The sequence below is a fragment of the Myotis daubentonii genome, chromosome 10, assembly GCF_963259705.1.
Source record: "Myotis daubentonii chromosome 10, mMyoDau2.1, whole genome shotgun sequence".
Lineage (NCBI taxonomy): Eukaryota > Metazoa > Chordata > Mammalia > Chiroptera > Vespertilionidae > Myotis > Myotis daubentonii.
In genome coordinates this window covers 71,296,805-71,310,875 of record NC_081849.1, presented here as the reverse complement: position 1 = coordinate 71,310,875, position 14,071 = coordinate 71,296,805, and the positions used below count along the sequence as shown (strand labels likewise).

General features: G+C 37.4%; 1 protein-coding gene across 2 annotated transcripts in view; it reads left to right on the top strand.

The window, feature by feature from the left end:
- The window catches only part of RELN (reelin), a 440,175-nt gene that overhangs the window by 205,472 nt on the left and 220,632 nt on the right, over nt 1-14,071 (top strand). For both annotated transcript variants that reach the window (XM_059712765.1, XM_059712766.1), the window contains exon 7: nt 9,782-9,878. In XM_059712765.1, coding sequence (XP_059568748.1) covers nt 9,782-9,878 — 97 coding nt within the window. The remainder of the gene's footprint in view (nt 1-9,781; nt 9,879-14,071) is intronic.

Below are 14,071 nucleotides of genomic sequence, written 5' to 3'. Positions count from 1 at the left end.
GTGTCTTGGATTCCCCATATATAATAAAAACGGGACTCAATTTATTAGCCAAGTATGAGAATCACAATTAAGTGCAGTTTCAAGGTAATCAGAAAAAAGTAAGATTGATGAACATTGTCCCTGAGAAAGAAACTGGATAAAAGTATATAAACATGGCTCATTGTCCAACAGGCCTATGGGCAGTAAGCGTGGGAGATAGCGCTGGTTGAAGGGGAGCACCTAGCCATGGACACTGAAGTCTCCATACCACTGCTGAGGGATTCTCAAGAGATAGTTTTCGTAATGATAATCATTTAGAAAACTATGATCTAATAGGGTTAACTGATGGAACATGGAGCATAAACCTTACATTTTTTCAAGAGCAAGTTACTAAGGGAGATTGTGAATAATGAGAACAATTGGGCAAAATATTTTCTCCGATGACATATCTTTGCTAGAACCAATTATATATCAGTGTATTTTGAGGTTGCAGAATTAGAATTTGGTCTACAGGGTTTGATGGTCCGATATTCTGATGTTATGTGCATCTTTTCTACTTTTTCTCTCACTCCCTCCCTCTTCTTCCACCACCTCTCATTCTCTCTTCTCTTTTGTTAATAAGTTTATTCTCTTATTACAGAATTCTTCTCTAACCTTCCTCTCCTGCTTGCTTCCCTCACTTTTCTTATATGATGTAATTGCTGTGGGATAAAGCTTTGCATGCAATAGAGGGGTTATCCAGAAGGTGGCCCACTAATAAAATAGGGTATGAATCTGGAGGCGTATTATTTCCTTCTTTAATCTCTGTTTTAGATGACAGAAACAAGAGCTCGCTTGGTGGAATTAAATGTCAAGTACATTTGAAAGAGTGAGAAAATATTTCTTTAAGCAGCATGTGGTGGAATTCACCATAGTAGGAGGTCAGAATATTGTATGTAGTAGTAGCATATTAGAGGGTTATTTTAGCTCGAATACTATTTGTCATTGTACGTGTTAACAAAAGAAAGATCAAATTTAAAACTCCTTAGTGAAATAAGAAGATTTTTCTTACCTTCCTCAGTGAGAAGTAAGAAGAAAGAGTGAGCTATAAACAGCGTTTGTAATTTTCACCTTTGGAGCATGTTTTAGCTCCTTAGAAATAAGTCATGACATCATTGAAGGTGATATTATTCTCAGTCTTATAGAGTGAATTTTCCTTGCTGTTTTTTCTAAAAATATTCCACATTTACAAAGAGCATAGATTTTTTAAAGAGCTTGATCTTTTACAAGTAGTCATGCCCTCTTTATCATAAAACTGTCTATGGGCAAACGTTGAGTGTTCTGGTTGTTGAGGTTTGAATGGAAAGTACAAGGAGCTCCAATGTCTCCAGAAGAAGTCAGCTGAGTGCCCCGCTACCAAATGGCCCACTGGGTCCTCTTTACTTTGGTGGATTCACTGTCCCTCATCTGTCCTGGCCTTGCCAGCTCACACGTCAGATTTTGTCAGTATCAGTGTTGGCTATACTTGGGGGAAGAGACGTGTTATCTTTGGGTCAGGAAAATTATAAGTACTTTTTATAGTCAGAAACAATATGGAAATTATTTTAAGATCCCCGTTCAGAAATGCCGGTGAATAGACAATTCCGGCTTGTTGAATGCCAGATTGCTTCTTCTGAGACTGAGTCCCAGACCCTGACTCCTCCTTCAGAGGCAATAAATTATGAACAGATAATACAGTGTCCTCCATCTTGGGGCAAACAGCATGCATCTCAAATGAGAATTTGATGGTAACTGATTGTCAGTGAGTTTCCAGGTGATTAACTTGTTTCAGCAGCGTGCCTGACTAAAGGCTGAGTGATTTCCCTCTGATCTGATCAGAAGAATGAGCCATGTAATTAGACTGCTCTTGAGGAAATGATATTTCAGTTATTTATTTATTGTTATCAGGATGATGTCACCACCATCCATTCATAAATCTCCAGTTGTGAGAAGGAGCCCAATTTTCTCATTAATCCACCTGCTCTGCCCTGTATCCTGAAAGTCCCTTATAAGTCACCACGATAGGTGGGGCCCCTGGACTCCAGAGACATTTCACTTTATCTTCCTCTGTGTGTCCTGAAAGGGTGCCTTGGCTTGTTTCCCAGCTTAATAATTTCAAAATCAGGACTGAAAACATAATTATACCTTTACAAGTGTGCTCTCTACAGCACAAATGCGTATCACTTTATCCCAGACAAATACTAGTAAAAGCCCCAGTCACCTAAATAATAAAAACAAAGATAGAGAATTAACACCAAAATAACAATTTCTAAACTGCCAAGGAGCTTGTAATAGTGAAAAACAAGACTTTGGTTCAAAGCATTTCTTTTTCTTTTATGTTTATGGCTTGACCCTAGTTGTGTTGGTCAGCAAGTACCTGCCTTTATATTTACTGATTCTTTTATATTTTTGCTGGTGAAAAAATGATGGTGTTAAAGTGTATATATAAAAACTATTTAGAAATATTTGGAAATACTGAATTTGATTATGTATTCCAGTCCAGCAAATTCATTCTTAACATTTTCTATGAAGTCCATAATGTTTTTATTCTATTTTTGTACATTTTCACTAGCAAAATGAAATCCTTTTATAAAAGAAAAACATTAAGAAAAGTCATTGTAGCTTTTCAGAATAAACGCTGACAGTAAAAATGGTGACAAACTCTTTAATTGCACACTGTTTTTATGAAATCAGAGTTCTGTTCTGGCTGCATTACAGTGCAATGGCAAGAATATTGTACAAGGAGCCAAGAAACCTGAATTCTGTTTCTGTTCCATCATTTGTAAAATGAAGGGGCGATGAGACTCGGTGATATTTTAGGTGCCCCCTGACTCGAACGTGCAATGATCTGTGAACTCTAGTAATAGATTAGCTTCATGTGGAACCTAAGTGTGTGATATATATAGGTTCAACAAGGGTTTAACAAATTCAGGCTTTGCATGGTCTTTGGGGATGGCAAGCATTTCCATTAAAATGTCTTTTAATCATACCATTCATGGCAGAGAGGTGATTTGTATGATGTGCCATGGTATTTATCAGATTCTTATGCTCTGTTTTTCATATGGGGGAAAAAGAAAAGGAGTGGGAAGTTTTTTGTTTTGTTTTAGATTAGAATGATATTCAGTATTACTTTTCTTATTAGGCAGAGAAGCAATTCATTTCTAATTCTTAGCCTAGGGGGTCACATTCCTTTTTAAATTGAAAAACAAAAGTTTGTAACTGGGATTATTTAAAACTCCCTTCTTTCCACCAATCTCTGAAGAATATGTTATCTAGCTTTACAAAGCCCATTATTTTCCTGAGAAAATTAAATTGTGAGGCCACAGTTTAAATGTTAGGAACAATCAGCATTTTTCCCCCTCTGAGCCTGAAAATGCTGGACCTGTCATCATTCAGCAAATTGAACCCCAGTTCTTAAGACTCCTATAACTTTTCTATAGGGGAGAGTAGGACTTCAGACCACTAGTATACTTCATAAAGAACACCCATTGGGTTAGTACCAAACTCTACTCAACAAGTTAAATTGTTAGACACAGAGGCAATTTGAGAAAGAGAGGAGCATAAGACTTTAAGAGCACTTAGATATTGTTTTAAATTCTGGGGAATTATTTTTCTTGGAGTATGGATGTTTATTTCTACCTGTAGGTTTTTTAAACCTACCTTGTCTTTCTGACATGGATCACTAGTTTCTTCTGTGAAACCATGGCTACTAGTTGCCCTTTGTACTATCTGACCTCCATCTAGATCTTTGTGTTCATCATGAAATTATGATTTGTCTTTTCCTTTATGGTAATGGCATTCATGTGTATGGTTATACAATGCTTACATTTAATGATAGAAAAATATTCAGAAGTTCATGTTATAGAGTCAGTATTAGGAAAGTCACCTTGATGGGCAGTACAGATGGTTAGGAACATGAGTATAAATTAATCCATGGCCAATAGTCATGGGAAAATACGAGGAGATAGGCTCAGATTGATACACATTGAAGGGTCATGATGATGGTTAGAGCTTTCCAGAAACCAGACTATGGACAATATGATTTCTTTCCCAGAAATCCATTTTGAACTGCTTCCTTTCTCACTTTGTGTATCTCCCTCTTTCCCCTGACCCCCAATAATATGCACTCCTATGACTTCAGCCATATCCTAAGCTGTCATGTCAGTGCTGATCTTTCTCTGAAGTTCAGATACATACTATATAATAATCATTGTTAGGTGGGCATCTCCAGTTGTCAGCATAAACAGAGAGCAGTCTCTAAGCTCTGTAATTCTCTAGAGTCACGCTGTCCAATATGGTAGCCACTAGTCACATGGCTGTTGAGCACTTGAAATGTGACTAGTCAGAACAGAGGTGTGCTGTAAGTGTAAAATACACCTCACAATTTGAAAACCTATTATGAGCAGAGAATATAAACTATGTCATTAATAATTTTACATTAATTAAATGTTAACATGTAATTTAAATATATTGAGTTAAATAAAATATTATTACAATTAATTTCACCTGTTCCTTTATATTTCTTAGTGTAGCCATTAGCAAGTTGAAAATTATATGTTGCTCACATTAATATTTCTATTGAATAGCAATATTTTAGAGTGTGCCCACTTTTCTCCATTTCCACCTTATCTCAAGCACTATTATGTCTTGCTTGTGTTACATCAATAGTCCTCTCTTGTCTACCTCCAATCCATCATTAGCTGGAGAAATTTTCCTAAAAGTTGGGGTTGTATCATGACAACGGGAGTTGGATATTGGGAGTTTGAATTCCAGTTCTGTAACTTCAAGCAGTGCAACCTTGGATGATCATTTAATATCTCCAAGTCTCAGTTAATTAGGCTAAAAAAATAGAGGGAGGGGTTTTACATAAATTAAATGAGGCATTATTTGTAGAGTTTAGTACAGTACCTATTACTTGGTAATTGGTCCATGAAGCCTTTCATGTACTGTTTCCCACTTTCCAGCCCCATCCCTCGCCACCTTCTTCATGAACCAGTATAATTCCAACCATAGTAATGTTCTTGTGTGTCATAATCTCTGCATTCTTTGTGCCCGATCACAACTCACCTTTCTTCTTTACTTGGGTAACTAGTTCTCATTTAGGACCAGTTCTGGGACCAGCTAGCTCCTTTAGGAGCTTTCCCTTTCTTCCTCAGTCTGAGTTAGGTACCATCACAGCCAGTGTACTCCTGTTATGAGGAATGAGGAGCTATGGAAACTGTGAGGGTTGTTGGAATTAGCAAGCACTTGGTCCAAATCACAACTGTGTGACTTGAGCAAATGCTTAACTTCTCTGAAGCTCAGTTATTAGTAAAATGACACAGACAGCTATCTTATAGAGTGGTTGAGAGATTTTAATGGGCTTCGGAGTATCTGGTACATAATTGAATGAAATAAATAGCTATCATTGCATTTGGCACCCTATATTGCAATTGTGTGCTTGTTTCTCTGCCTTTCCCCCTGGAAGGAAATCACACTGTTTTATTTGTTTTTGTCACACTAAAGCTCACCACTGTGCCTGTGGGCCCTCAATATAAGTTCGTTAATTTCAAGAATGAATTAATGAATGAGGAATGAATAAATAACGCCATTGGCAGCTAAGAGTGGGATGGGCATTCAGGTTTAAATTATAATAAATTTTGTTGACAGTCGCAGTCAGACTGTGAGAAATTCTAGGAAAGGACGGAAAAGACCTTGGCAGGAAGCTGGCAGATTTGTTCCATCAATCCTTGTTGAAGCCATTGTGCCTCCAAGTAGCAGCAACACAGTGAGTAATTCTAAATATTGATAATTCTAAATCTTTAAGTTCCAACAGGGCACCAATGCCTTTAGAAGTTTTATTTTAAGTTTCTGGAGCTATAAAGCACAGTGAAGAAGAGAAAGGTCTGGAGCAGTGGTCGGCAAACTGCGGCTCTTTGGCCCCTTGAGTGTGGCCACGAAGCTTCAATCACACTGTACGTGCGTGCCCGCATGTGGTATTTTGTGGAAGAGCCACACTCAAGAGGCCGCAGTTTGCCGACCACTGGTCTAGAGCAGGGGTGGGCAAACTATTTGACTTGAGGGCCACAATGGGTTCTTAAACTGGACCGGAGGGCCGGAACAAAAGCATGGATGGAGTGTTTGTGTGAACTAATATAAATTCAAAGTAAACATCATTACATAAAAGGGTACGGTCTTTTTTTTTTTTTTTAGTTTTATTCATTTCAAATGGGCCGTATCCGGCCCGTGGGCTGTAGTTTGCCCAAGGCTGGTAGAGGGATTGTTAAGCCAAATGCAGAGAAAGGCTGTATCTGTTTGCTTTTTTGCTTTTTTTTTTTTTTAATAGTATTTTAATTTCTGTTATTCCACAACATAGAAGTGATTCTCCAAACATACCAAACATCTGTTGTCTATTAACTGTTTCCCTGATGCCAGGCTATAGGCCATCTATGTTAGATGCCGGGGTCCAGCCCCAGCAGGTCCAGGGGTCCCCAAAGGTGTGGACGGAGTCGGCGAAGAAGGAATGACACAGAGATAGCGTTCAGTTGATCAGCAACCTAGCCAGGATCTCTAGCCCGGATCTCCAGCCAAGTTCTGGTCTGGAACTCCAGAGAGGTTCTGCTTCGGAGATCCAGCCAGGTTCTGTCTGAGATCTCCAGCCAGGTTCGGTCTTCAGGTTCTAGTCAGGTTCTCTTGCCAATCTCCGCAGTCAGGTTCAGTCCAGGATCCCTGCCATGCTCTCTCGCCAGGCTCTGCCTCCAGGCTCCAAGGCCAGTCCCTCTCCAGGATCCTCCTGCATGCTCTCTCCAGCGAAGTTCTTCTGTCTCTAGGCTCCGAGGCCAGTCCCTGTCCAGGATCCTCCGGCATGCTCTCGCCAGCGAAGTTCTTCTGTCCCTAGAGAACGTTCTGTGTAGGTTCTGTGCCTAGGCTCTGTCTCTCTTGGTCCTGTCTTCCAAGCCCTGTGTTCTCAGTTCTGTCTTCTTGATTCTGTTCTAAGTTCTGAGTGTTTCTGTCTTGTTACAACTGTATTTATACCAGTTGATTCAATCCTATTACAAAGGTTAGGGCGTTTCTTATCTCCATTCCAGGGAGAAAAGATTATGTAGTTTAAGCATGATTGTTGGTAGTTAAAGGGATTAATTACCCGCCTGGCACTTAGTTGAGGGGTTTTATTCCCTCCCTAACTTCAGGGGAAAATCCCTACCTGGGGATTCAACCTTTCTCGGAGAGGTGACTTTGGTTAAAACACAGGGCCAAGAAGGTGAGCAAACATATTAAGAACCCTATGCTATATATGCCAGGTCCCTTGAAACAGCAAGCGTGGACCGGCTCCCGGCAGTTAGAATCATCTTTTTAAAAAAATATATTGTTATTGATTTCAGAGAAGAAGGGAGAGGGATAGAGAGATAGAAACATCAATGATGAGAGAGAATCATTGATCGGCTCCCTCCTGCATGCCCCCTACTGGGGATCGAACTTGCAACCTGGGCATGTGCCCTTGGCCAGAATAGAACCTGGGACCCTTCAGTCTGCAGGCTGATTCTCTATCCACTGAGCCAAACCAGCCAGGGCTAGAATCACTTTTAAACAATATACAGGTGTCTAGGCTGTACCTGAACCCTGTTTAATCCAAACTATGGGGGAAGGGAGATGTAATACATATGTTTTATACAGATACCATTTTTCTGATATAGAGTTGATTTGGGGACTGCTAATCAATACTTATAGGTAGGATTATTGCTATGGGAATTTCAACATTAGACCTTGGATTTCACATCAGCAGTGATGTTTTTAATTTAGAGTTACTGGGGGGAAATGGCAGATAGCCATTTTGAGAGGTGAACATTCTTTCAATTTTTTTCCTGTCAAAGTTGATGTTTCTTTCAAGCCATTTTACAATGACTTGTAGCCAAAAAATCCTCATATATCACTAAGTGAGAATCCCACTATAATATTTGTGCTCCGTCTCTGTACTTTTATCACATCACAGTCCTTGGGGAAAAAATAATGTATAGTTTAAAAATAGAAAAACAGTAGTAAAAAGTTCATGTAATAGGTTCTCTGTGAGAAAAAAACCCAAATATACCAGTTCTGGATGAAAATGGTGGAAATCTGTAATAATAAAAATAGCTCAGACACTAACACTTACATTGTTCTTGCTATGTGCCAAGCACTATTCTAAGTGCTTTGGACCTCAGGCCTTAATAATAGTTCTGTTCATGAAATTGTCTTATATTCATTCATTCATTCAACAGATTTTTATGGAATACAACATGCAAGGCATAAAATGGTGAACAAGAGACATGTTTGTTGCCCTTATGAAGTTACTACAATTTCTCTTCTAATGTCAAGGACATTTATTAGAATCTTGCTTCGCAGTAATCAAAAGAGAAGATTTAAAAATCCTACTGATATTTGTAATGCTAGCATTGTAAATTCCCTACCAGAAATAGTTCCCTGTTCATTCTACAAAAATATAAAAAATCAAAGGTTCTTGGCATTGTTATCTCCTGGTGTAGGAACACAGCTCAAAAGATTGGAATGAGAACAATCATTTATTTCATGCAATAGCAATATACATATAGGAAATACCATTATTTGCCAATTTCTGACTCACTCTGCTTCTGCCTCTAGGATTTATGGGGTAACTGACACCTCTTCACACTTTTGTCTTCCTACTTTGATGGGTGTTCCTACTCTCTTTCTCTAAAATTAGCAAAATGCTGAACGAGCATAATGCAGTGATCTCCCAAACAAAGGGCACAGTGCTCTTTCCACAATGTTTGGCACCTGGAATGTGAAAGTCTTTGAAAATGTTCTTTCTGCATGAAATACAGCTCTCATGTGGTTTGAGGTTCAGACAGAGGAAACAGATCTATCTTTCTCCATCTTAGGTATGTAGTGATGGTAGGTCGAAATGTTGCGATGCAGAGCATTGTGACTATTCCTGTAAATATGCAAAGTCAACTCTAGAATATTCATAAATCCATTTTCTACTAAAAATATGGATACATTTATTTTTGAAATCATAATCATAATAAATCCTAAGGATTTATTAAGCACTTCATTTTACAGTAATAAAGCAGACAATTAAATCATTTGCAAAGTTAATGTAGTAACTCAGTATCCAAACTGGGCTTGAATTAGAATTTGTGTATATTTCATATTAATAAGTGAATTAAATATAGTCTGATTCCATTATTTTTAGCATGGTATATTTTCTAGACGTGCAAATTTATTTAAGAACTATGCGAACAATAATTTTAAACATTTATACTAATTATATCTCAAAAAGATTTATAATTTGTAAAACATCTTTTGATTTCAGAGATACCAGTTTTTAGGTCATTACGTAAGTATATATTACTTAGCTTATTTTTAATATTTACAGACATCCTTGTATTGGACATATATATTATATATAATTATTGATGATACCATCTGCCATTATTAAGAACTAAGAGATTGGTTCTGTACTCTGTATTTTTTATACATTCTCTCATTTAATCTGCACAATAACTATGTTAGTTTACATCGGTATTATTATCCTCATTTTGCAGGTGAGAAAACTGAAACTTTGGGAGGTTAAGTAACTTACCCACCACCGCAAGTAACTAAAGAATTGGGATTTAAATTTAAGTCTTTCTGGTTTCATGGTTCCTTAACATGTCACAATACATTTGCTTTCCTCAAAATGTTAACATGAACTAAGTAGCAATAACTATTACATCTTTCCTTACCTGAGCAATAAACCACTTTGTGCTACTTAGTTCTCAGACCAGGGATGCATTCTGTGTTCCCACAGGGTTGAATGTCGCAACTGTGAGATTGGAGAACAGTGCGGCGCCATTATGCACGGCAATGCTGTCACCTTCTGTGAGCCATATGGTCCAAGAGAATTGGTAAGTACATCTTATCTGTGTACATTATTCCAAATACATCATCTTTACTAAGCTTTTTGCCAACATCTTCCTTATCATGGGGCTTTTAGTAACAGGTTATATTTTTCACCCCTATGTCACACATTATGTTTCAAATTCATTAACTTTAAAAGTGGTCAAATGACTGGCTTCCACACTAAAAAGAGGGAAAATATGGGCATAATATGAATGACATATGACATATATTACACATCTATCTATATATATTTAAATAATTTATGACTTCACAAGTTCTTCTATAAAGTTTTACTTCTAAATTTATGTTCTCCTCGCAAGCCAGGAATGTTAGATGAGCAATTTGGTCACATGATTTTTAAACTGTGTTCCCTAATCAGAAGAACGTTTGATGATTTTTTTAAGTGAAAGAGTACAGTGAATAAACCAGTTCTTAAAATGTGTGGTTTATGCAAAATTGTTCAAGAGCACGTTACTTTCCTTTAATTAATAGTGATGAGACTTAGCTTGCCAAGATCATCTCTTAGATTATATGTGAAATGACACTTGAGCATTCTCAGTTGAAAACAGTGAAACCAGGATCCAGCAGCACGTGGCTGATGAGCCTGTTGTTCCTTGGTACTTCTTTTTGGCCTGAAGAGCAGTTCATTTCACATTCTTGAAAGTGGATATAGGGCAAACGTTCTATTATTCTGCCCAATTCCTTTGCACCTCCTACTCTTCTCACATCTCTTCTGCTTTGCTTTTCTGTGTTTGACTTGAACTTCAGTGCTTCTCCTTTTCTCTCCCCATCTTCCTTATCATGGGGTTTTCATAACAGTTTATACTTTTCACCCCTATGTCACACATTGTATTTCAAGTTCATTAACTTTAAAAGTGGTCAAATGACTGGCTTCCATACTGAAAAGGGGCGGGGGGGGGCGGGCGGGGGTGAGGAACCTAGCTAGGCAATTAAAAGAAGATTTAGTTATAAAAATGTGAAAGTCAATTAATTTTTATAACATGGTTCTTTTTTTATGCTGCTTGAGTACCCCTTTTATGGCAATGGATACATTTAATTTATTAAAGATACGAGCCTCAGAACATTGATAAATTGAAGAGTTTTTAGTTGAAATTAGAACACAAACAGAATTAATTGGATGTAAATTAAAATAATAGATGCTCATAATTCAAGGCTCACACGGTGGTACAGTATTCCTGCAGACAAATGTGACTGGTACCGCAGCACTTCTTGAAAGAAATAGATGTGCTAGTACATTTAAAATAATGTACCATGCCTGAATTAATTTTCTCTAAACCTTAAAACAAAATTAAAATTTTATCGTAGTTAATTGAGCTTAAAATAAATGCCTATTTTAGAATGTTCTCCCATTCAGTAATATTTATGGAAATGCTTGGCAAATTCTTTTTTTGTTTCTATTGATTAATAGGAAATAAACATATCTAAGAATATAATGAAGAATTTCTATTTCTATAGCATAAAACTAAAGTATCTACTTTGATCCCATGTATATTTGATCCTGATTTTTCACTATATCCTCATTTATTTAACATTAGAGTTCATACGTCCAATGGGCTCGTCTTGAGTTGTGTTATATAATTAATGTGAGATAAGCCTTTCAACTGAAAAGGAAAATATTCAAAATAATGTTCCTCACCCAAGAAAGCAAAAGAAGCATTTGCAGATCTGTATTCCCATTATAAGTACTTTCCCTAAGATAAATTGTATTGTGGACTCAAAGGCAATAGAATGAAGATGCATTAACAAAGATAGGGATGACAGTCACATTTTACACAGTAGCAATTTTAATTTTCAATAATGTTATGCTGTATTAGGGTCCCAGGAGCAAATATATACTTATTACCCCAGTTGCGTTTACAGAGGACAGATCAAATGAAAAGTGAGGAACTCAGGTGTTAGTTACCCTGCTATTATGTTTACTCAAATTCAGAGATTTGCATGGTGCTTCAGAATTGAGTCCAATCAAAACTGTTCTACCTGAGAACAGATGGAAGTTATTAGCCTCAAACTTTTTAAAAAATATGCCTTCTTATTTTTCATAAATCAAATTCTTACTGAAGTTGTGAAACAAAGAACCACAGGCAAAGACTCTTACTAGGCTAATGCTTTGTCTTTTAAAATGAAAAAGAGCATTTCCATTTTGAGAATTTAGTCAAATGGCCATTTCATTTATTTTATTTTATTTATTTTTTTTTAGTCAGAGTTAGTGAGGGGCAGCCTCTGTTACCACATAGGCACACGTACATTTCTGCTTTCACTGCTGCTGTGCTGTGTGGCCCCCGCCCATTTATTCAGCTCACTGAAGTCTCCATAATCCTGGTGCTGGTGGCTAACTTTATTCATTCGCTAGTCTGAAATAAAGTTAATGAGGAATGACTTACCCACTCCTTTAAGAGAAAATGTGCTTTCTCAGAGCTTAAAACAAAATTAGTTATGTTACCCTCCATTTAAAAAAGAAATTATTTATTGAAGTATTCATATTTGGGAATACCTTTTAGCTACAAGGGTGAGTTTGGGCTAAAACATGTTCAAACTCAATAAAAATTTGCAAGGAAGGAGTACAGAACGAACAGCCTCAGCCTGCAGTGAATTCTTCAGATTCATTTAGTATCATACCAATTTTCTACAGTTTCGAGTCTATTTGATCGTTTAAGAGTACTAAGATTTGATAGGAAAAAAAAGTTCTCTGCCAGACATTCATAGTTCCTGTATTATTTACCAAAAGCCCTTTGAAAGGCCCTTTAGTTTTCAGAATGTCAGATATAAAGGCTTAAATAGCTCTGCAGACTAAAATTACATATTTGAACTCAAGAACAATAAGTAATTTATAATGACTGGAGGAAAATATAGGTGAATAGATTTTATAGGCAATGCTTTTGTTATTTTTTTCTCTTCATTTTTTTCTGTATTTTCTTGTAGCTGAGAATTTTACTAATAAACTAAATGGGTAAATGTACAGAAATGAGAGTCAACCACTCTACCAGTCCTTAGCTTTCCTGGTGAAGAAGGAAAAAATGTAGAATCAATGACTAATCAAAGTCTAGGGTCACCCTCAGTTAGCACATGTAACCTGAAATTTGGCAGTAATTCAAGCAACCTGCTGTTTGCTAGCAGAGGTCACAGCTGTGGGACTTGATCACGCAGTTGACACAAGCATCGTTTATTGCACCACCAGGGTAGGACTCTCTAGTATATTTAATGCACCAGCAGTAGCAATAACCATGGTGCTTTTTTAAACTTATATAATGCCATCATTTCAAAGAACTTATATTCAGGAGTGTTTCATAGCTCATCCAGGAATCTACTCAGTTACATAAAATCAGAGGGGGGAAAGAATGTTCATTCAAATTTGGTGAAAAAATTTTAAATTTCCATGTGCTTCATTGAACGTTAACATCAGATTATTCAAGTGGAAACTTGGGAGGGCAAATAGTTGGACATACTCTAAAAACGCTGAAAATCACAGATTACTTTTAAAGGAGTCTTGATAAGGATTACTTACAGAATATTCTACTGGGGCATTTTACTTGCCTGACTGGTGAGGGGAATGGAGCAGGAAAGAGAGTCCTGGGCATGGCGGTCCAGTTTTCCTTGAGCAGATAATCTGTGATAATGAGGGATTTAGATGAAATAGAGAATTTCCTCTGACACTTGACAGCAGTGATTTCTGCAGGGGTTAAAATCTACTAGGAGCTGGTACCTATACTGATAGCTGGACAACCTGTACAGTGCCTCCCTGTCCTTTCCTCATCACCCTTCCTGCTTCATTAACTTTTAATCCATGTATGTGAAGCACACGCTCAGTCATCTTTCCGAAACGTGTTGTAGAAGCAGAATCTTTTGATATTCACATCTCAGCTCCATCTGGCAGAACAAGAGGCTTGCTCACTCTTTTGTCCACTAATTCACACTGCAATTCATGTCTTGGGCATCTCCGGACCCTTCTGCAGTTGTGGACTTAATCACACGGGGTCTAACAAAGTGCAGGGATGAGGCCAGAATGCCACTGTGACGTCTAAGAGGTCAAAGCAAGACAGCCGACTGCTTCTGCCATGGTGAAGACACAGTTATACACTTTCTGTTTTTTAGGGTCCAGCAATGGGAGGTGTCCCACACTTTAGCTTACAGGGTCAAGAACCCAACAAGAGAGTTGTTGAAAATGAGAATCTTAATTCTC